Source organism: Arctopsyche grandis, chromosome 1, assembly GCF_051622035.1.
Source record: "Arctopsyche grandis isolate Sample6627 chromosome 1, ASM5162203v2, whole genome shotgun sequence".
In the NCBI taxonomy this organism is placed as follows: Eukaryota; Metazoa; Arthropoda; class Insecta; order Trichoptera; family Hydropsychidae; genus Arctopsyche; species Arctopsyche grandis.
The window spans coordinates 10,781,416-10,805,474 of NC_135355.1; the positions used below are offsets into that span (position 1 = coordinate 10,781,416).

Here is a 24,059-nt window from a genome sequence, read left to right on the forward strand (position 1 = left end):
CGTATAAACATAACAATTTGAGTTTCGTGTGTATTTTGCTTATCAATATTCTTAAGGGTATGTGTAAGAAAAGTTTCAATGAATTTCATCGCATATTTCGTCGCATTATAATTGCCCATTGTTGGTGTTGTCGACCGTCATATAGTCATGATCAGAATGAATAATATGATAATATGTTGTAAAATTACACAGTTATAATAATTTGACAAAATCATAAGGACAATGAAATATTTTAATTTAATTTTTCAAATTTAATATCTGCTCAAATATATACATACATATGCATGTACATAATTGAGCAGAGCAAATATTGTACATACATTATTTTAAACTCAGGTAATTTAAAATAATACTTTTCGTCCTTTTGAACTATAAAACCAACTTCGACCGAAACTGAAAGAGTTTTTTTTCCATTCATTGCTGGAAATATTTGTGCCAAATCCAGAAATAGGCTTTCAATTTCTCATTTTAATATTTTAGTATTCGTAAGAAGCAACTTCAAATAAATTTACTTTTATAATTACATTTTTTCCAGTATAATATTACAATATTATTTACTTTTAATATTTGTAAATCTAATATTTATTTATTTATTTATTTTAAACAGACCATTGTGGCATAACAGGAATTCCTAAAGCGCCACAATGGTCAAAAAATATAACACAAAAAAGAAAAAAAACAAAATAACAATTAAACATAAACATAAATACATCCATACATACATAAAAAATAGCATTTATAATAACAGATAAAGTAAAAATATCAAATAAAATATAGCATAAGGAATGCCTTGCACCTACAGCCAGTTTCAATAAATATGTAAGAAACAACTACAAATACAAAACATCCCTGTAAGGCCCAAATGGAAGAGAGTTAATCAAAATTTCACTCATAAATCACAATCAATCATGAAAACAATGATGAGCGCAGACTACCAGATAAATGGGTTAGAGTAATTTCCGACAATTTACGCTCACTAAGGTGGAAAATATCACATTCAGTCTCGGCAGCAACGATTTCATTAAGAAGTCGGATAGCTCTTGGAATGGGAGCCATTCGAAAAAGGACTGTGCGGGCAGGAGGTACAGCCAGCAAATGATGATGTCTACCACGCACATAGTGAATAGGGACATAAAGCCCCAACTGCTCCAGCAACAACGGGCATGACGTATTACCACGTAAGAGCAGGAGAACGAAACGAATTAATGAGAAGTTTCTCCGAAGTTCAAGGGAATTATACCCAAGCATGCCCAAAAGGAAAGGAGTGGGGTAGAGATATGGGTAATACCCATATTCTTTCCTATATAGGAAACGAAGAAATGCTTTTTGCACTTTCTCAATCATCAGAGAGTAATTTGCTTCATGCGGATTCCACACAATCGCATTATACTCTAGCTTACTTCTCACAAGCGAATTGAAAAGCAAGCGAGAAGACAAAGGATTGGAGAATAATCTTGCATATCTCAAAACAAATCCAAGTCGACGAAAGGAAACGTCAGCGACTTTTTTGATATGGTTGTGAAAGGTGAGCTGAGGATCAAAAGTGATACCCAAATCGACAATAGATTCCACACGCTTCAACAAGACGGATCTAATGGAATATCCGTGACAATAGAGTGAATGTGCACGTCCATAGCTCATAATTGCACATTTGTTTAAATTAAGTTAAAGTCCTAAACTAGAACTGAACTCAAAGACAGCGTTAATATCAGCTTGAAGGAGAGAGGCTTGCCTCTCATCCTTGACAGCAAAAAATAATTTAACGTCGTCAGCAAACAAGAGACATGATGCATTACATAAAACTCTAGGGAGGTTATTAATAAGGATTGTAAATAGTAATGGGCCTAAAGTGGACCCCTGAGTAACACCAGATTGAGTAAAAAATGAAGGAGATTCATAAAGACCATATCTAACAAATTGCTTCCTATCACTAAGATAAGAAGCAAAGAGTTTAAGAAGACGCGTTGAAAAACCCACTTCAGCTAACCTGATCAAAAGAGCGTCATTATTGACTTGATCAAAGGCTTTACGAAAGTCAAAGTAGGCTACATCAACTTGCTGACCAACGTCAACTTTAGACATGATCAAATGTGTGAAGCAGGCGAGATTAGTGGTAGTGGAACGACAGGGTGTAAAACCATGTTGCTCATCACACAATAATCTTTTAAACTGCGCAAGAATCAAACGGTGAAGGATGATGTCAAAAATTTTGGGAATAGCCGAGATAATAGCAATAGGTCTATAATTTTCAACCTCATTTTTAGAGCCACTCTTATGAATAGGAATGACTCTAGATAATTTCCATTTTTCAGGATAATTACCAGAAGCAAGAATAAGGTTAAAAATAAACTGAAGAGGCTCTAAAAGCGAATTACAGCATACCTTTAATACGTCAGGGGGCACACCGTCAGGCCCAACAGACCCCTTCAGCTTCATAATAGCCATCCTAACATCTCCCAGCGTTACCCGCGGAATGTCTATACCGACACCCTCAGTACCAATTTGTGAAGCCAAACTAGCATTAAGGGATGGTTTTCTCTGGTCAAAGACAAAGCTAAAAAATGAAGCAAAAGCATTGGCGATCTCAGGACCGTCAAAACTTTTATTACCAAATGAGAATGAATGCTCAAGACCATGTGAAATATGCTTACTCTTAATAAATCTGAAAAAGTGGTTAGGATTAACCGCAATAGCACTCTCCATCTCATTAAGATAGACAGTATATCGCTCACTCACACCACGTTTCACGATCTTCCTAAGAGTCCGGAATTTCTCATAGTCACAAAATGATTGGCTACGTTTCCATCTTCTATGAGACAACCATTTTGCACGAACATGAGCTATAAGTTTGCACCCAAACCACGGCGGAAATACCCGCCGATGTTGTTCCGAATTAGGATAACTGATGAACCGAGGAACATGACTGTCAAAAATATTATAAAGTGTATAATACAAATATTCAACAGCATCACCAGTATTCATGAGGTACATTTGGCGCCAGTCAATTGAACGAACCTCATTATAAACCAATTCAGAATCAACACGAGCAAAATTCCATCGCAGTGAGGAAACCCCAACCGATGAACAAGCTGAAGCAGCTCTCACAGAAGAAATAAACAAAAGCTCAATATGTAATGCATCATGATATAGGTCCTCAGGGATGATCGCAGTTCCTTTTGGGCATTGGATCATCGTTGCTGACACATTATAATTTCGAAAGAGATTTTGTATGTAAGGTTTGAGTGGGAGAGTCCGTGTTGTGAAAAAAACAAAAAAAAAACAAATGAATATTCAAATAAATTTAAATAAAATAAAACTATTCAAATAAATTAAATAAAATGTTTACTATTAAATTAACCATGTTTAAGCGGTTTATGTTACTAATACCGAGTGAAACCGGGTAAAACCACTAGTAAAAAATAAAGTAAATTCAAAAATTTTTTTTTGTCATATTATATGATCCGGAATGAAATCGAGCATCCTCCCGTGTCCCGGGAATTAAAAAAAAATCCGGGAAATCAGAAACTCATACATATGTACATACATATGTATGTATCGATATAATAGGTATGTATAAAAAAATACGTTGTATACAAACAGGGCCGCCGAGATAAATCCCGGGCCCTGGGAAAATTAATTCCGGGCCCTATGACAAACTAAAAGAAAAGATCTTATAAATATATTTTTAATTTGCGAAAAATCTATCAGAACCAATAGAAAAATACCTACATGCATACATATGTATATGTATGTTGGTTGCTATTTTTTAAAATCTTATATATAAAACAATAAATTTTGTTCGTATATGTATGTATTTATGTACCTACGTATTTTTCGTCAACAGTCTATTGTTCTGACGCCATAGAATAAATAATTCGCTTTTTTCCGATTCAAAGGATTTGAAGTTCCCGGGGGCGTAGGCGCCCTTCGCAGACGCCGAGGGCTTACATATAATTTTTTATAAGAGACTTACTATATAAAAGAGTGTTCAAATAAATTTTATATAAAATAAAACTATTCAAATAAATTTAATGAAATGTTTACTATTAGATTAGTCTTGTTTAAACGGTTCATATTACAAATACCGAGCGAAGCCGGGTAATAAAGCTAGTAATTGAATAATAATCTAATATATAATTTGGAAAGAGACTTTGTATATGTATATGTATGTATCCTTGGTTCGTTCGTTCGTCCGTAGATCGGTGACGTCATCGAACAAATGATTCGATTTATTTTTTTTCGATTCATAGGCGCCGATTCGATTTTTTTCGATTTAATGGAATCAAAGTCCCCCTGGGGGGCGCAAGAGGCGCAGCCGCATGGGGCCACGAAGGGGGCGCAGGGGGGCGCAGCCGTCATCGAACAAATTATTCGATTTATTTTTTTCGATTCATAGGCGCCGATTCGATTTATTTTTTAAAGGGCAAAAGCTCAGGAGGCGCCGAGGGCGAAGCCCTAGAAGGCAAAGGCTTAGGGGGGTACCGAGGGCGAAGCCCTAAAAAGTAAAGGCTCAGTAAATGTCACTACTCTGTCCAGACCCCTGAACGTATCAAGCTGAAAATTTATATTTATATTCTTTATGTACTAACTTAGAGCTGCTAATGTTTTGGTCAGAATTCGTAAACCGGAAGTAGTATTTTTTTTAAAACAATATTTCATTATTTTATTTTGACCTTTTAAATTATTTTAATCTTCTTGATATTTATTGTGTATAATAAAGATAGTGATTTTAATTAAAAATAATAAAAAAAATCAGAAAATTTAATGAACCGGAAGTGGGATTCTTTCCTCTTAGAAAGGTCAAAAATGTTGTCGCCTGGATTCTGTCCACACACCTGATCGTATTAAGCTGAAAATTATATTTGTATTCTTTATGTACTAACTTAGAACTGCTAACATTTTGGTCAGAATTCGTAAACCGGAAGCAGTATTTTAGCAGTAATACTTCATTATTTTATTTTGCCGGAGGCGTCGGGGGCGCCAAGGGCGAAGGCCCCGGGGTGCCGGAGACATCAGGGGCACTGGGGGCGAAGGCTTCGGGGCGTCGCCAATGCAAAAAACGTAACACGTAATTCGTAATCACTTCTTAATTTGTAATTCGTAATTTTGAATTCGTGCATCAATTTCTTTCCGAAACCAGTCGTTTCAATTTCTTTAACTTTATTTTTATTCGTGTTTCAATTCCTTTTCGAAACCACCCGTTGAAATCAACGGGCACAACACTAGTACATGATATAATAGGTACGACCTCACATGGACAAAAATAATTCGTAGATCGATTCACAAATAATTGGTGAAAAATAATAAACATTTAGCATTAAATGAATACCAGTGCCGGCCTTACACCCTATGGCGCCCTCGGACAATTTTTTTCTAAGCGCCCCTAGAAAAAATATTAAAAAAATGCGTTACCATCCTCTAAACATTTCGCCCTGCAAATAAAAAGAATGCCCCTTTCTAAAATAGCTCGCACGACAGATTCGGTGTTCACCCAACAAATCAAACGTCAAATGGGTTGCCAGGAACAAAATAAATTTTGATAAAAAAAAATACCGACCCTAATAACCTAATCTTAAATGAATAGGGCCAACCCTAACTAAACCTAACCTAACCTAACCCTTAAATAAATAAGTGTTGGCTGCTACGATGTGTGGACCATAAGATATTACGATGTGTGGACCATGAGGAGAGTGGTATCATTCAACTGCCAAAAATTATAATTTATATGATTTCATTGAAATTAAACTTTTTAGTGGAAATTGTATAGATCTTAGTGCTAATTTTCCAAATCTTAGTTCAAATTTTCCAAATCTCAGTGCAAACTGTTTAGTGGAAATTGTCCAGATGTTAGTGCAAATTGTCCAGAAGTTAGTGCAAACTGTTCGAATTTAAGTTCCATGTGCCGAGTGTATACTATCTAAAACCAGTGCCGGTTTTAGGGGGGGGGCTGGGTCGGGCGGCGCCCGAGGGCGTCAAATAAGTTAGGGCGCCGCTCGATGCGCCAAAGGCGCTTAAAAATTAAAATTAGAGCGTCAAAAGCCATACGAAATTTAAGATTAGAGCGCCAAAGGCGAATTTTTTTTCTAAGGGTATTTAGAAAAAATTACCCGAGGGCGTCATTGGGTGTAAGGCCGGCACTGTCTAAAACTAAGTGCAATTCTATATTCCCCATTAAAATATAGGCGTATCAGCATTGACAAACTATGTACATATGTACATGCTGAAGCTATAATTTTTAGTTGGAAGATACACATATATATTGTAAATAAAATTGGTCATTATGAATTGAGCGATGCAGAGTCGTTATTTTAGTTAGTGTTGTTTATGATTGTATCACATGTATTTCCACCGCAATGGAATTCGTTTGTTTAGAAGGGAAAGTAAATGCAATATACATATACATACATATGTATACATATAAAGCATATGCGAAAGGTTAAACTTTATATCTGTAAAGATGAAAACCCATATAGGAAGAATTAATTGGATTTTTTCGACAATATTATGTAGGCAATTTATAATATATTTTAAGTAAAACTGTGGTCACATTTGAGTTGGGTGTTGTACAATTTCAAAATTATGGGTCGTCCGATTCATAACGTGTTGGACCTTGCATTATACGAATTTCTTTAACACAATTTAGCACAAAAAGGAAAAGTGCATCATTTTCTTTTTCAAAAAGAACGAGAACGTTTTGTTTGTACGCCACAAAGAGAACACAATGGCTATTGTTGATGCGAGAGGATGACCCGGATTCTCATAAACGACTGTTTCAAATTTGATAGTAATTTTCAAATAAATTTAAACAAATTTTTACAACTAGTTGAAACTATTGAATGTTTGTATCAGTTTTAGACTCTGAATAGCCTAATGATAGGTGCTTATTCAAAATACTTCCACGTTCAAAGTTCAGTACAATGTGTTTCACATGTTGTTACATACTAGAACGTTATGTTTACACAATAGCTGTAAAGATAAACACGGACTTGAAAAGCATATATAAGAAATACAAGCTTCCGGATATAAATCTTTCGTGTTTGTGATGTCTTCGCATGTTGAATACGTTAACGCATCTTCATACATATGTACATATGTAGGTATGTACATGCATATATAATATGTTCATGTATTTTTTTTGTGACCATGTTTATATATCAAGGCACATTTCTCACGATGATAAATTCGGGAGAAAGATCCAAACACACGAGGCGTGAGATGCTTTCCTTCGTTTGAATCACATTATTTTTGGACTCCCTGAATGTAGTCCCTAGTCTATGTATTTGTAAAATTTATCTCATAAAAATGAAGGGGGATTGTTTTACAAAATTATTTTATAATAAACATAATGCATAAACAAAATATTTATGAAATTATCACTTTTTTATTTTTATTTACCACTTGCTTACATTAACTACATTTACATACTATACATCAAAGATAGTTTTGTATCAAACTTGACACATGAGAAAATGGATCTAAATAATTTAATGACTTTTCACGAAAAACATGTGGGTTGTTCTCTTTTCAGACAATGATAAGAAAATTTAACGATCGTTCAAACGCAACTATCGCTCTCTTCATTCGTACAGCTCATACCGAATTAGTATAAATTGGATATTTATTATTAAAAATAGCAGTTTCGATGAGTGACGGGTGTTAAAAAAAGCGAGTCATTTAGGCGATGCGCGTCTAATAGCCCCTTGCAAAACCACTCATCGTCAAACTGTAAAATATTTTAATAACCTGCATAACTCTTATCGTATTAACATTCAAGAATTGCTTATGTATGTATATATTATTTATACTTCGTCGTCGTACGTATAAAAACAAAAGGCACCACTTTCTGTGTGACAGTTTCCTTACAAACACCCGAGTCAGAGCTCATACCGTCTCTGGGTGGAGACAGATGTACAAATTTTCCGAAAGAAAATTTTGAGGATCTCAAAAAATGGTCTTTGTGTTGAAGATTTTTTTGGCCTTGTGTGTAGTCGGAAGGTTAGAAGGCTTTTCGTCTAAGTCTCAAGTACGTATTGTATTGTCTTAAGTACGTAACTTTGTATGCATTGTGTCCAATGGTGATATCTATTAAAATGTATTCCGATTTATAGGGAATCCACAAGTTTATGACGACGCCTGAGTTGGGTTTCTATTTCGGATCTACTGATCATTATGATGTGCCAGACTATCAAATTGTATATATGCCTGTTTTGATGCCTAGATCAGCCCAAAAAACCTTTGAAGGTGATTCATACGAAGATGATCCTATCAGTTATGGCTTTAACGCTTTTGGAAGGTAAATGTTTTTTTTTAATATATCTTCTGTATGTATGTATATGTATATTTTAATATGTACATATGTACATAGTTGTATCTGGAAGACAGTGGAATGTTATTGTAACTAATGTAATTTTGAATCTATCTCAAAAAAATCAAAATTTCTAAACGCTAATTAATTGTGAGCACATTGCATTAGCATAATGTACATACATATATAACATAACTAAAATATGTATTTTTTTTCAGAAAAATCGATTTACTTCTAAAACCGAATAAAAATTTAGTGGCGCCAAATTTCAAAGTGCACCGCAGAAATTTCGAAGGTGAACCAGAAGTATTAGAACTCGATGGTGGTTTGGACTGTCATTATCTCCACAAACAAGGCGAATCAGTAGCTGCCATATCAATGTGTCAAGATCAGATTATAGTAAAATGATACGAATCATTTAAAAATGCTACTTTTTTTAAAATTTCAGTCGAGTTCACATTTTATATATATTTCAGCATGGATTGGTATTTTTGGATAATGCAACTTTTGAAATAAGACCCCTAACGCAGCGTTTGAAGTCTTTTGTTAAGTTACAAGAAGCTTTGGAAGACGATAGCCCGGAAGATGGGATTCGAGGTGTTCCACATATTGTGAAAAGAGCGACGAATAACCATGCTGATTTTCATGATGACTTCTTACCATTGGCTAAGAATTTTGATTCTTACGAAACTTTAAATGACGAAGATTTTTCGTCTTCAGAAGAAGATTACACATTATTTCGGTTGAAGCGAGAAGAAAGATCTACTACGTATACCATAGAAGTTGCCATGTTTTTTGATGAGGCCGGATATAAGATATTTGCTCCGTATTTGAATAACAATGAACAAGAGATGCGTGATATGCTGTTGGCTTACATGAATGGGGTAAGTGATACATTCCTAAGGAAGCATCCATAATATTTCTACGTGGAACTCCCTATTTCAATGTTTGGTTCCATTTATATAAGGTAAAAAAATAAAATAAATAAGGTAAATGTAATAGACGTTTATTTTTTAATACACTACGTCAGTGCTTCTCAACCTTTTTATACCTGGGATCAGTGGTCCACCGGTTGAGAAACACTGCACTAGATGAAAATGGGAATTAAGTCCCGATGTATTTTTACTATCACGAAATCCATAATCATAACATAAACACATACATATATATATATATTTATGAACGCAAATTGACTTATTATATTGTCTAGTTTTCTATGCCATCGAAATTAAAATGTTCAAAATTAATGTAAAAATTTAGTTACACCAATTAAAACAGAGTCAGTTAGTTCAGTTCCGGTAATACAATCCTCATGCAAACTTTGCACAATATAATACTTAGGTTCAATTTACTGCTAATACACAATTACATGTCTGGCTTTGACGATTGACTCATGATCTACCCAAACGACTGATATGAGTCACATCCGCACAAATTGAATTGTGGAAGTCTCGGATGTGCGACGAACACGAAGTTATGTTAGTTTTAAATTGAATTGCAACATCTATCTGAATAATGTGGTGTCTAATAATATGTAGGTACAAGCCCTCTATCACCATCCCAGCTTGGGCACATCTGTAGAACTAACTCTGGTGCGTTTGGAAATGTTCAAGAAGCAACCGGCAAATATGCCACATTATGATGGCGAAAGATCTAAACTTCTCGATTCTTTTTGTGATTATCAAAAGAAGATAAATCCACCGGATGATTCTAATCCAGACCATTGGGACATGGGTCTGTACATATCGGGGTGAGTGAAAAATATATGCATACAAGCTCTTTGTTAAAATCGGCTTATATATTTATGCACTGAAATTATTTCAAGCATTTGAGACCAAAACGAATGTGTAGCTTCTTTTATTTCACACTGGTGTCTCGACTAAAAGGACAAAAATAATCTCCAACTTGTGTGTTAGATGCAGAGACATACGTACATGTTATACGCATGTCTGTGAACTTAGTGTATTATATTTCAAGCACATGTCAATTTGTGTTTAACACATATTCTAAATTATAACTGTTACACTATTATACAGTGTAATAATTTAGAAAGCAGGATAAAGTTAATTAATTTAATATAAGTCTAAGAGACAATTGTTATGTTTATTATATTTTTAATATTATTACCAGATTAGACTTTTATGCTATTGAAAATGGAAGAAAAAGTGGAGTAACTATGGGATTAGCCACTGTAGGAGGTGTATGTATTGATCAATATGCATGTGTTATCGCCGAGCTTGGAACAACAAACGTCTTTGGAAAACCTTATCCATCTGCGGGATTTACTTCAGTTTATATATTGGCACATGAAATTGGACACAAGTATATACAATTTTGAAAATATACAGATATCTAAATTAGAATTAACATTTTTTTACATACCTCTTATACAGTTCTTTTAACTATATTGTCACAGTTTGGGTATGCACCATGATAGCAGTGGAAATTCTTGTTCCAAAGAAGGGTATATTATGTCTCCATCCAGAGGAACGAATGGTGAAACGATTTGGTCGACGTGCAGTGCAAATGTTATTGCAAATATTGGGTAAAATTTTAACATTGAATTATTGGAATAATCGAAATAAATTAAATTTTGTTTTTAAATATGTATGTACATATGTATGTTTTTTATAGATCATATAAATGTTTGATGGATAAGCCAGGCACTGTTCCGCCTGATCGTAATCATAATCGTTATGATGATACACCAGGACAGTCATTTGGTGCAAAGAAACAATGTGAAATTTTACTTAGAGATAAAGATGCTCATGTCAGTCTCGTAGGAGGCTCTTTGTCTGGTATATGTCAGCAGCTACAGTGTAGAACACCACATCGCAGTGGATATTACTTTGCTGGTCCAGCTCTAGAAGGAACTGATTGTGGAAATGGTTTGGTAATGCAACAGTAAAATATTTTTATCAGAATTATGTTTTAATAATATTTTATATATGTAATTATGTATTTAGTGGTGTCAAGGTGGTGATTGTGTTAAGATGGATAAAAAGAAACCTAGTGTAGTACAAGGAGGATGGAGTAAGTGGAAGTCTGGGCCATGTAATTCAGGTTGCATTGTGAAAGGTAAAGGATTTCTGACCAAGCGAAGAACATGTGATAGTCCGAAACCTGTTAATACTGATGATGGTTGTGAAGGAAATTCATTTGAAGTTAATTTATGTAAAGATGACAAGGTCTGATTTTAAATTATTCAATTAATACAGAATTAAATTGATCGTGACTTTAAGTTAATTTAAAATTCTATTTCTTTAGGTATGTAGCAAAAGAAAGCGAACGTTTGTTAACGATTATGCATCTCATAAATGCACTGAATTTAGTACTCGATTGGCAGAATTAGATCCCAAAGGATCTGGATTGCAAGCACCCCATGAAGATTGTATGTCTGTAATGCTTGTAGTATGATAACGAAATATAAAAAAATATATGAAATTATATTTTTAGCACGACTTTGGATGGCGTGTGCCATATTTTGTAGAAGAGCTGATACTGGAAGCTATTATACACCCCGATTTGATCTCAATGATTTAGGCGTAGATCCGTATTTTCCTGATGGAACATGGTGCCACAATGATGGTAAAGAAAACTTCTACTGTTTGCAACATCACTGCCTTCCTGAGGTATGTCTCTAATTCATAAATCTTACATCTTCTAATTTTTCTAATAAATAATTCGTTGTTCACTTGTATTCATATCGTTAGAGTTTCAAATTTTCAAAACTGTGGGGAACACTGGGAGAAGATATTCCGTTGCCGGGCAATGCACGACCGCATTCTGCTCCACTACCACCGGTGATTCAAAAATATCTATCATTGGGTCCCGATGGGAAACCTCTCCTCACTTCTTTGGATCCTGATCAAAATTTACATCCGACAGATGATGATTGGACAAATCATGATTACGTCGAATTACCCACTGCCGTTGAATGTGAATTAGACAGCCAAGAGAAATAATTAACCACTAAAATACAATATGTGATTTCTAATATTTCAAATAGATTTAGGTATGGTATGGCTATCGAAGCCCTTTCTATAATATTTAAGATTATAATCATCAGTATTTTAAGATTACGAACTACATTGCCATTTTACATATGCTAGTCAACGAATGTATCATAAACCTATTAAATAATACAAAAACAGTAAAATTTTTCAATATTTCAATGCAAATGAAAGTTTTTGTTAGTACAAAAATATTTATAAGATTTTTATGCCTGAGATCGATTTATATGTACTTTTAAATATGTTACATATTCATTACAACTAAAAATATACATATTTATTTAAGCTAGTTATTTGGTTAAAAAATTAAGAATGATCATTACTGAAGGAATATATATTTATAATATACTATTAACAATTATTCGTAGTTACAATAGCTGAAAATAGCCACCTTATATATTATTAAAGGTTTATATTATTTATTTGTTAATAATAATTTGACAAAAAACTTCAGAGCTTATTGCGACATCTATACAAAAAAACCAAAATTTTAAAAAGTTAAACAAAAAAAATTGAGTTATTTGAAATTTCAAATAGAAAAATTATTTATTGTTTAATTTTATTATAATATTCACAATTTTGTTCTTATTATTGATATAAATTATACAATGTTTGTATAAATGTAAATATAAATTTAAAAAAAATGTAAAAGTATCACTATAGATGTCACTAAGATCATAGAAAATAACCAAGTAGAAATATTGATATATTCTATATAAACCCAATTGCTTCCGAAAACCAGTAAGACACTTTAGGAGAGGGAGGAGTTGCCAGGATGCGCTTGCAGTAGACGGTCGTGCTTATCAACCACCCGTGTCGCCACAATCGCTACCTGCGCACCTGCGCACCTACGCGCCTGCGCTACCTGCGCCACCCGCGCCACCTGCGCTACCTGCGCTATCAAACCCCGAACGCCAAACCTATGTAATTGAGGTTCAGCTCTCACGGACGTGCCCTCTCTGGGAGCGTGATGCTGACAGTGAAAAAATAAGTGACAGTGACAGTGAAAAACCCAATCCAAGATGGACAGTGAGCGTAGTTCCAGTGAAGTAGCCGCCAACACGCACACTGACGCTATCCCTGATGGTAGGTATGCAAGCCTCATGAAAGAACTTCTGACTCTAAGGGAAGAAAATGCAACCCTTAGAGATGTCCTTAAGCTGCAAACAGCGAGTCACGAAGCAGAGCGAGCAACTGCCCAAGAAGCCTTCGCCGTCAAATTGATGAAACTTACAAAATCGACCACATCTTCTCAGAAAACCACCCGCAAAACAACGAAACGTAAAAAGGTAAGTCCACCAAATCCACCTAAACCACAGTCGCCCAATGCCAACAGATTCGCGCCACTCTTGAACTTAGCCCTCCCCGAAACTTCCGATTCCGACTCAAATGACATCGAGCCAATGGAGGTCACCGTCAAATCCCCACCAGGAACCACACCACAAATCCACTCAAGTCAACCACAACCGAAAGAGAATCCCCGCCCCGTGGGCATCCGTAACTGGAAAAATTTCCGACAATCTCCACTTAATAACTCCCCCACAAGCACACACACGAGACAACCGTCCCAAAAAACGGCCCCCAGCACCCCGTCGGCTGACAAGCCTCATCAAACCCTTCACACATCTCAACCCCTCACCCCATTGGCAACTCGTGCCACCGCCTCAGCAACACAAAACACACGCCCAGCCCACCAGTCCACGAACTCGGGCTCAAATGCTCCCCCAACGACTGGCCCTAAGCCAAAAGTGGCCCCAATTTTCCTCAAGAACCCATCGGATTACAATGTAGTATACAGAAAACTTGGTTACAAGAATCACAAGTTTACATCCGTATATTCCGAGAATAAGGTGAAAATTTCTCCTCTCACCATTACCGACTACCGTAACATCACCAAACTGCTCGTAACTGAGAAGTTTGAATTCTACGCTCATCCCCTAACGGAGGATAAGCCATTAAAAATTGTCATAAGGGGCATTAACCCAAACTTTTCCGAAAATGAAGTCCTCGTTGAACTGAACCGTCTTGGCTACAAAGCCACAAAAGCAACGATAATGAAGTCACGACGCAACTCCCAAAAAATGCCCATGTTCACTATTGAGACCACACGCGATGAAGAGGGGAAGAAACTCTTCAACCTCCCAAGCATCTTCGGTCAAATCGTACGCACAGAATCACTTCGCCGCGGTGACACTGTACCACAGTGCCACCGCTGCCAGGGCTTTGGACATGGCTCTTACAACTGCCATGTCGCCCCCATGTGCATCAAATGCACAGGTCCTCATCTGACCACCCAGTGTGACGTAAAAAACCCCACTCCAACTTGTACCAGCTGCAGAGGCCCTCACGTCTCCAGCTACAGAGGCTGCCTTGCAAACCCCAACAACAAAACCAAGAAAAACGCCCGTCAACCCCGAAACCCCACGCTCCCCCCACCTCCAAAACCACAGCAACCACATTACTCATACTCCAAATCCAACTTCCCACCTCTAACTCCCACCACCCTAGACACCCCGCCTAAAATAGTCACCCCCCCTAAACAAATCAACACAACACAGAACCAAAACTCAACCCCCTGGACGACTGAAAGCTTCAATCAAATGCAGTTTATGATGGCGTCCATCCTAGCCCAACTTACACAACTACAAAAATGACTCGATACCTCAAGATCGTTTACTGGAACGCCTGCAGTATACTCTGCAAGCGTGTCGAATTCGAGCAATTTTTGCTCCAACACTCCATTGATATCGCGCTAGTAAACGAAACTTGGCTCAAACCTGGTAACCGATTACACTTCTCAAACTACACTACGTACAGAAACGACAGAATAGGCAAAGCCGCCGGCGGCACAGCCATATTCATCAAACACACAATCCAACATAACTTGGCCCCGCGGCCGATCACCACAGGAATAGAACTGACGTCGGTAGAAGTTTGGACTAACACAGGCACCCCACTCATCCTCCATGCAGTCTACAACCCACCAAAACAACACTTACTCACCGCAGACTTGGACAACATTTTTAACACCAACAAACCCACCATTGCCGCAGGTGACCTTAACGCCAAACACCCCAGATGGAACAGCCGAACCACAAATAAAAATGGGAAAACTCTTTTAAGTTACTCCCAACTCTCAAACCCAAAACTCTCCGTCACGGCCCCAGACGAACCCACAAGAATCCCTACTAACCTCAAGGGCAGACCCGATATTCTAGACATCGTTCTAACCCAAAATTTTCCAGGCGCGCAGTCCTTGACTGTAATAAACGATCTCTCTTCCGACCATCATCCGGTCATACTAGAACTCACCAACACCCCCGTCACTATAAATCCCACCCTCCGCAGCACCATATCTTGGGAAAAATTCTCAACTCTTCTTCATCAAACCGTATCTTACCCCCACTCGATTCACACCACCCAAGACATAGACTCCGCCATTAATACCATCACCGATGAAATACAATCAGCCTTGGACGCCAGCACCACTACCACTCCTCACTCCCCTCTGCACCCGCAAGCTTTACCCCCAGATATTCGCGATCTCATTCGCCTCAAGAACAGAGCCAGGAAGGCATTCCAAAGGAACAAAGACCCTATCCTTAAACAGCGAATGAATAGACTTCAGCAAGACGTTAAAAACGCCCTGTGGCAACTACGTAACGACAACTGGGATACTAAACTCAGAGCGCTAGAAGACGGACATAACGGTTTCTGGAAACTGTCTAAAATATTCAGAAGCAACGGCAATAGAATCGATAGGATCAAAGTTGGTGACAACTTCGTCTACTCCACCACCGAAAAAGCAGAAGCCCTAGCAGACAGTCTCCGGGAACAGTTTTCTCTCTCAAACTCCAACCTACATAGCGACTTTTGCCAAAAGGTGGAAAGCTCCGTCAATAGCTACCTTGAAAATCCAGCCCCCGTACCCATTGTCGCCACTTCGCCGCTTGAAGTCCTAAAAATCATTAAAACTATCTCTGCTAAAAAGGCCCCTGGCCCGGATGGAATCTCCAACAAAGCTCTAAAAGAACTCCCTCAAAAAGCCATCGCTGCACTCACAGCAATACTAAACGCCACCAACAGAATCTGCTATTTTCCAAGTCAATGGAAACTTGCCAACATCATCCTAATCAGAAAACCCTTTTCGAACCCCTCCCTCGCAACAAGCTACAGACCCATCAGCTTGCTCTCCTCACTGAGTAAAATCCTGGAACGGATTTTAATCTCAAACCTCAACAACGAGATCGCTAAAATTGACCTCCTTCCCAAAACACAATTTGGCTTTAGACCTCAACACTCTGCAGTTCACCAGATACACAGAGTCGTTGAAACCGTAATAGACGGCTTCGACCGAAACATGTCCACTGGAGCAATCTTCCTAGATATTTCCAAAGCCTTCGATAAAGTTTGGCACGCAGGCCTCCTTTATAAAATGATTGCCGCTAACATCACCCCCCACTCAATTCGATCCATTGCATCCTTCCTAAGAGAACGGAAATTTCAGGTCAAATTGAAAGACCAAATGTCAACCCAGCGGGACATCTCCGCCGGAGTTCCCCAAGGCTCTATCCTCGGCCCCACACTATTCAACCTATACACACACGACATACCCACTCCCACCCATAGATACACAAACATCGCGCAATACGCCGACGACACTGCCATCTTAGCAAGCTCCATTAGCCCCAAGGGAGTCTCGCTTGCCCTCCAGAAGTACTCGGACCAACTTGTAGCGTGGTACGATAAATGGCTGATGAAAATCAACCCGGATAAAAGTCAGGCAATATTCTTCTCCAGACGTAAAAAACGGCGTAAACCAGGTAAGCCAGTAATCATAAATGACAAACCAGTCAACTGGACCAAGTCTACCCGCTACCTGGGGGTAATAATCGACCAGAAACTAACCTGGAAACCTCACATCACCAATGCGGTGCGTAGAGCTAGGGCAGTTACGTCAAAGCTTTACCCACTATGTAAACACAACAGCAAACTCTCGCTTAAAAACAAGTGTTTGCTGTACAAATCCATCATCCGCCCACAAATCACATATGCGAGCCCCGTCTGGGCTCACACAGCCATCTCCAACAAATCAATACTCAAATTACAGACTGTCCAAAACAAATTCTTGCGTGCCGCGGGAAACTATGACTGGTACACAAGAAACACTATTATTCACAGCGACCTAAACACTGACTACCTTGACAAACACGTACACAAACTTGCCGTGAACTACTTCAAGTCTCTCGGCAAGATAGACAACCCCCTGATCAACTCCCTCAGTGAGACCAAACTCACGTTTAATCAAAGGCCCATCGACATTTTGAAGACGGGCATAGGCTAAAACTAGCATTCAGTTAAATTAAACAAATCACCACCGAACGGTCCCAAACCAGCTAACCACCCACTAAACACACTAACCCCGACAATATCCCACAGATGATGCACTAATTTTGCTTAGTGTTCTAGCCTGACAAACGATCAACAAGCGAGCAGCCGCCAGCCCGCACTACAATATCAACGAGAGATCGATCTTATATAAAACGTTCGATAGATAGGTCAAGGGAGTGTCACTACCCGAGAAAACTATCGTTAAAATGTAGCCACAAAGAAAACCAGTAACTTTGCGCAGCGGCGATATCGTAACCAATGAGGTTAATCCGAGGTGCGATTATTGCTAGTTGAAAACTTTTACCAATACCCCGCCATGTGGACGTGAAATACCGTCCGCAACGGCAATTTTTGAAAGCCTATAATGGGCTTATTTAACTTAACATATTACCTCGTGTATTTTTCGCAACCACACCCGAGCCCGAATTGGAAGAACAGAATTAATAAGAGTTCGTTATCCTGATTTATCGGTAAATTTAAATGTAGGCCGAGTTATTACCGGAAGCTATTATAAGAAGATACGGTGGCACGATAAATCAGCGCAGACAACTCAGTGCATGGACTATTCAGCGCAAAATCAATTTTTTCAATAAGTTTTAAATGCGTTTTCGAAAATAATTACTGTATTGAAATTGTCGGTCATATCTACATGATAATTTCATAAATGCGTATAAATTTATTTTATACTCTTTGTGCCTTCAAATATTAAGCAAGCAGGGTTTCTCAACTAAGGGCGCAAACATTTATTTTTAAGCAGGGTTTCTAAACCGGGCAGCTTTTCAAATAGTTTTTTAGATATCCAAACTTTTACGTATGCAGGGTTTCTAAACTAAGGTTCGCAAATATTCATTATGAACTTTACTTTTGATAAAAATTGGAGAATCTTTGTCGATTTTTTTCCTAAAAATTATGTTTTCAAATCATTCGTATTCAGGGTTTCTCAACTGAGTTCCGCAAAAAATATTTCTTAAAAAGAGTTTCCACATCAGGATAGACAGCAAACAATCTTACGTATGAACGGATTCTAGACCAAGGATCACAAGCCCGTCTTCATGGGTTTCTGCTATTCATATCTAAAATGTACGCGTATACGTATGTATGTATTGACGTATTTATCGACCATCGATTTAAATTATCGTGCATTTCAACCAATTTAAAACTTATTGAAAAAATTGATTTTGCGCTGAATTTTCGTTGCGCTGAATTGTCGTTGGGCTGAGTTGACTACGCCGAAAGGTCGGCGCTAAGTTCGTTTGCGCTGAGATGTCGGTGCGCCCAACTTTCATGTAATAGTGCCTTGGACGAAAAAAAGTATATATACATTTATATATTTTCAAAATAAAATTTTTGAAAAAAATTTGGAAACTCGTTCTAAAATTGGGGTGACACCACTGAACACAGCCCACCATAATAAATGTGAAAAGATAATTGTTTCAGGTTAAAAATAAAATTTATTTATTACTACAAATTTACTTTATGAAATTATTTACGAATTTAATTTTATTATTAATCAACCGACTCCGAATCCTTTTTATTAAATTTTTTTTTAGTTTTACTTCGTCCGTTGTGGTAAAACTTCCTAAACTCTTTCGATCGCTTCGAAACTTTGCCATTTTGCGAGATTTGGCCGACGATAGAAATTTCAATTGAGTTCGCTAAGTCGATAGTGAAATATAATTGTTATTTTCTTTAGTTAATAGTATCACGGTATGTCTCAACTAGAGTCTCCAATTTTAATGAAGTAAATCCACTAATAAATTAGAATTTAATAATTCTTTATAAAAATCACGGTTTTAAATTAAATTAGAAATAAAATAGTATTTTGATTCTTTGCGACCAAAACCGATTGTTTTCTCCATGTAGTACTTTTTTTTATTCTCATTTTTATTTATACCTATTTCATTACCAATAATTCAATAAATTGGATTGCGTGTCAATTTTCGGTGATTTTTTTAAATTTCTATAATTTTTATTTATATTTTGAAAATCGGTATTATTTTTATTATACTAAAAATTGTATACGTTGGCAAGAAAAGTCGATCTTACTAAAAACGTTCAAGCTGGAGTCAGAGTCGAAGTCGAATCATAAAATAAAGTCGGAGTTTGGAGTCTTTTTTGATCCGACAACCACTCACCGTCGAAACAACTCACCGCAGCCGAAACAACTCACCGTCTGTGGATATGTTTGTGTACCTATTTAAATTTCGCAGAAATATCTCTAACTGAATGCAAAAAAAAACAAAGGAGAGGCATTCCAACTTAAGGATGGGTAGGGGTTCCATTATTATCATTATTAGAAGCTAGAAGATAACTAGAGAAGTGCGGTCACCTAGTGGAACATGCAATTAAACAGGTGCTTTTAAAATCGGTTAAAAAAAGGTTAGCAGGGGAGAAAACAAGGGACGCTGAACTCACTTTACAAGACGAAAACAAGATGACGATGTTTGAATGCATTGACGTTTTCATTCTGAACTCCAGATCAGATCACGAACCATTAAGGAAGAAGCAGCCATGTTTCAGGCTATCGAAGTCAAAAGTCTCGTCGCTGCCACTGAAGAAGAAATTTTTTTTTTTCTTTGTTAATTTATTACTTTGGGTTGGGGGGGGGGGTGAGGGGGGTGATACCCTGACTTATCGCACCAGGGGACACCAACCCTAGCGACGCCACTGACTCATTGTAATAATTTTTAATTTGTAAAAAAGGTTCGGCAAACCTTTAACAATGCATTTACAACATTTGAACAATAAACGGCACCTTGGTTATCCGGGCTCTATATATCAGTGGCGTGCGGTAAAACTCTCTCTCCCCCCGTCGTATATCCTCACTTAATTTGCGCGAGCAGGATACAACTAGGGATCCCAAATATTCGTCGACTCCAACTATTCGAATATCGAATAGTAAATCAAGAGCTATTCGAATATTCGTATATATTCGAAATTTAAAAAAAAGGTAATTACATATGTACTAAGCATAAATTACATTATATTTTTATACGTAATATATTACAATTAATAAAACATAATTTTTAGAAAATTAAAAAAACATATAAAACTAAAATACACACATAAAATATAAGATAAAAAACTCCTTCTGCTGTTATTAAAGATACACTATTTTTGCTTAATTCTTTGATTGCGGTTTCAACGAGAGCAAGAACATCTTTTTTTTTCAACGGGAGCAAGAACAATTTTTCAAAATATCAATTTCATTCTTAGAAACAGTATTGAAATTATATTCTTTTAGTGCTATGTTAATTATATTCTTTTAGTGCTTACACTTCGTAAACTTGAATTAATCGTCTTATCATAGTTGCCATTGAATTCCACCTCGTTTTTACATCCACTAATAATTTCAATTTTTTATTTTATTTTTTCATTATGATTTATTCTAAAAATGTATATTTCGCCGGTCACTTCTTAAATATTCGTATTATTATTCTAATGTTTTCTAAAATTTCGTAGAGATTATTATCGATGGAAAAGTGATTTTCTTCAAACACTTCTGTATTTAATGAATAAAAATCCGTTTCTTCACATGTAGATATTTAATCTTCCTCGTTATCTTCATTTTCATCACAATTATCCCCATTACATATTTAATTTTCTTCATAATCGTAGGCTTCTTTGCCATCACTTTTTTCATATTGATTTTGTGTATTTATTTTATAAAAAAATATATACACGAATAATATTCGAATAGTTGATGAAATATTCGAATAACGAATCGCTGAAAAATCAGACGAATAATTCGTATACTCGAATATTCGAATATTCGATTGGGATCCCTAGATACAACAGGAACAAGAGGAACAGGCTTTTCCTCCCGTATCCTGCGCGCGCACATTAAACAAGGCTGTATGACAAAAAGAAAGATAATTTCACCGCATACCACTGATATATATATATATTATATATACATAGTACCGTTTACCATGCACCCTTTTTTTTTGATCTTTCGATTTTCGATCTTTGCCTTCCGATATTTGCATTTTCGACCTTTTCACTTTCGGTGCCGTGAGGTAGACCCAATATTTATATGACATTATTCACCTGAGATGTATTTTTAATTGTTTACGATTCAATCTAGGTTAAATCTTTTAGGAAAAGTAAACACATACAGTTATCTAGTTATCCACGTAAAACATTTTTTTTTAATTTACCGGTAAATACCGGTATACCTGTAATAGGAATAATTGATTGTCGGTTTATGAAAGTTGACGATAAATTGCAATCCTTACCAAGCACGTTTTGTACCCACGATGATGCTCCTGCTTACAACTAATTGATACCAATATATTAATTTCAAAAACAGTAAAATAATAGGTCAGGGCATGCGAATTTGGTGTCAGTGTGTGTGATAGAAATCGTCGAACAGCATGTGTGACGAAATAAACCTTTTACATGCATAAATATATTTTTGAATTTCTAAAATTTTCTGGTGCTCGTGATCTACGATTGACTAATTCAGTGCTTACATTCTTAAGGTGTAAGGTGAAAATTTTGATGATTTTTGAGGATATTTTCTGGAATTTAGTGACACTTTTGAATAAATAGAGTATCTTTTCCTCGCCGGTATCATTTCAATTATATCTGAAGTTGAGGCAAGTAATAAGTTAAGCTAAAATATTTATCATTACAAGTTGTTACATTTGTACATATGTATGTATGTACATACATACGTATATATGTATGTATTTGAAAAGCATTTTTGCTTAAATTGCGATGATGAACTTTAAAATACACCTGAACATAATAAGTAAAAAATATAAACTGAGTTGTAGATGAGACATTGTAACAGAATAAAGTAAAAGCTGAGAAATCCGAAAGTGCATTGCACGTAAATGAAATAGTGTGTGTATCATCATACTGAAATTTTGTATACACACATGTATGTACATATTTATGTGTGACGAAAGCAAATATAATTTTTGAGATAAATTTTTCTGGTCTATATATGTACATATATGTACAATGTACGTATGCATGTATGTTTATTACGTATGTAAGTATTAAATATAATATAACAAATTTACATTGATGCCAAACATCAACACCTATACAATTATTACATGTTTACTATATTCTTCATTTATTGACGCTAATAATATTCTCCACATAATATTTATTTATCAATCTATACAATAAAATAAATAAATATTCGATGCATTTAAACAATTTCGTATTGTTAAGTTTAAATTAAATTTTTATCTTTGTGTGTTGAATTGACCGACATCTAAACAATAATGATGCAATTTATGGATTTAGAACACATGCGTAGTAAGCTACATATTTATTTTACTATCGAAGTTATTTTAAAATATTTTATTTGTAATTTTGCAATAAGGACACATTACACATTAAAATATTTGTAATTAATCCTTACCATTCGTTTAACTACTTATTGGGACAGAAAGCAATATATGTATGATACATATAAGCAGAAAGTATAAACGTTGATTGATTTTGATTTTTAAATCCTTTTTATTATTACTAAATTATGTTCACAATACATCTTATATCTATTTTAATAGCTACTGATCTACTGATCATTTTCTACTTTAAAATTTTAAATTAATTTTGTTAGTAATCATTATTATATTATTATAATGTTAATATGTACAGCGTAATAGGAAAAAGAGCTCAAAATCCTATTTGCAATTCTTATAAATGCTCATAATACATCTAAAACATAATATGAATTAAATACTCTCTAAAGTCGATGACCTAAAGCAATATAAACGTTGAAAGTTTTATTGTACCCACTAGTTTCTTTAAAATTCTGAAAAATCCAAGATTTTACTGATTTATTCTAAACAACATAAAGGAATATGAAACGTTTCCTCTTTAAAAAAAAAATCTTTATTATTCAAAGTACTTCCAAATGTGATTTCAATCAACTATGTAGCTTGAAATGTGAAAATTTTCCCATGCATTTCATAAATTCGTAGAGAAAGCTATAAAGACTTATCAATGACATTACTGATTATTAAAATATGTTTGTATTATAGCAGGTGTATTTGTCAAAATAATTGGTGTTCCTGTCAGTGCGGTGCGTCACTATCGTAACTGAAATAAAAAATTGTAAACAATGTCACGCGGACTCTGACTCTATGCACTCAACGTATATATCCATCTTTTTCTAACGCACGCATTTTGGTTTAGTGAAGCGAGACAGCGCTAGAGTAACACAAGGGCGATTTCAATGGCGCCACGCGGTTTTCCAATGTTTTAATTGTAATTTTTACCACATAAATATGCTTTTCCACTAAAAATATAACATGATGATTATCAAATTGAATCATTTGTATCCATCGACTGACGACGGAAATATTTTTTTCCGTTGCTGGAAG

General features: G+C 36.0%; 1 protein-coding gene and 1 non-coding gene across 2 annotated transcripts; both read left to right on the forward strand.

Moving 5' to 3' along the window:
* Positions 1-7,847: 7,847 nt before the first annotated feature.
* Positions 7,848-12,442, forward strand: LOC143914028 (A disintegrin and metalloproteinase with thrombospondin motifs adt-2-like). Its single transcript, XM_077434117.1, has 12 exons — positions 7,848-8,023; positions 8,109-8,293; positions 8,524-8,704; positions 8,782-9,189; positions 9,844-10,055; positions 10,436-10,627; positions 10,722-10,850; positions 10,940-11,198; positions 11,272-11,493; positions 11,573-11,696; positions 11,762-11,937; positions 12,019-12,442. Exons 1-12 carry the CDS (start codon positions 7,949-7,951, stop codon positions 12,268-12,270), a joined length of 2,415 nt encoding a protein of 804 aa, XP_077290243.1. The 5' UTR covers positions 7,848-7,948; the 3' UTR covers positions 12,271-12,442.
* A 5,496-nt stretch (positions 12,443-17,938) lies between these two features.
* Positions 17,939-18,078, forward strand: LOC143920469 (U4 spliceosomal RNA). The gene has a single exon (XR_013261342.1). It is a non-coding gene; the product is annotated as a U4 spliceosomal RNA (small nuclear RNA).
* Positions 18,079-24,059: the final 5,981 nt, after the last annotated feature.

Coding starts and splice junctions, on each gene's coding strand:
- LOC143914028 (XM_077434117.1), top strand. CDS start 7,949: ATGGTCTTTGTGTTGAAGATTTTTTTGGCCTTGTGTGTAGTCGGAAGG. Junction 11,199..11,271: donor CTGATTGTGGAAATGGTTTG/GTAATGCAACAG, acceptor TTATGTATTTAG/TGGTGTCAAGGTGGTGATTG. Junction 11,494..11,572: donor ATTTATGTAAAGATGACAAG/GTCTGATTTTAA, acceptor CTATTTCTTTAG/GTATGTAGCAAAAGAAAGCG.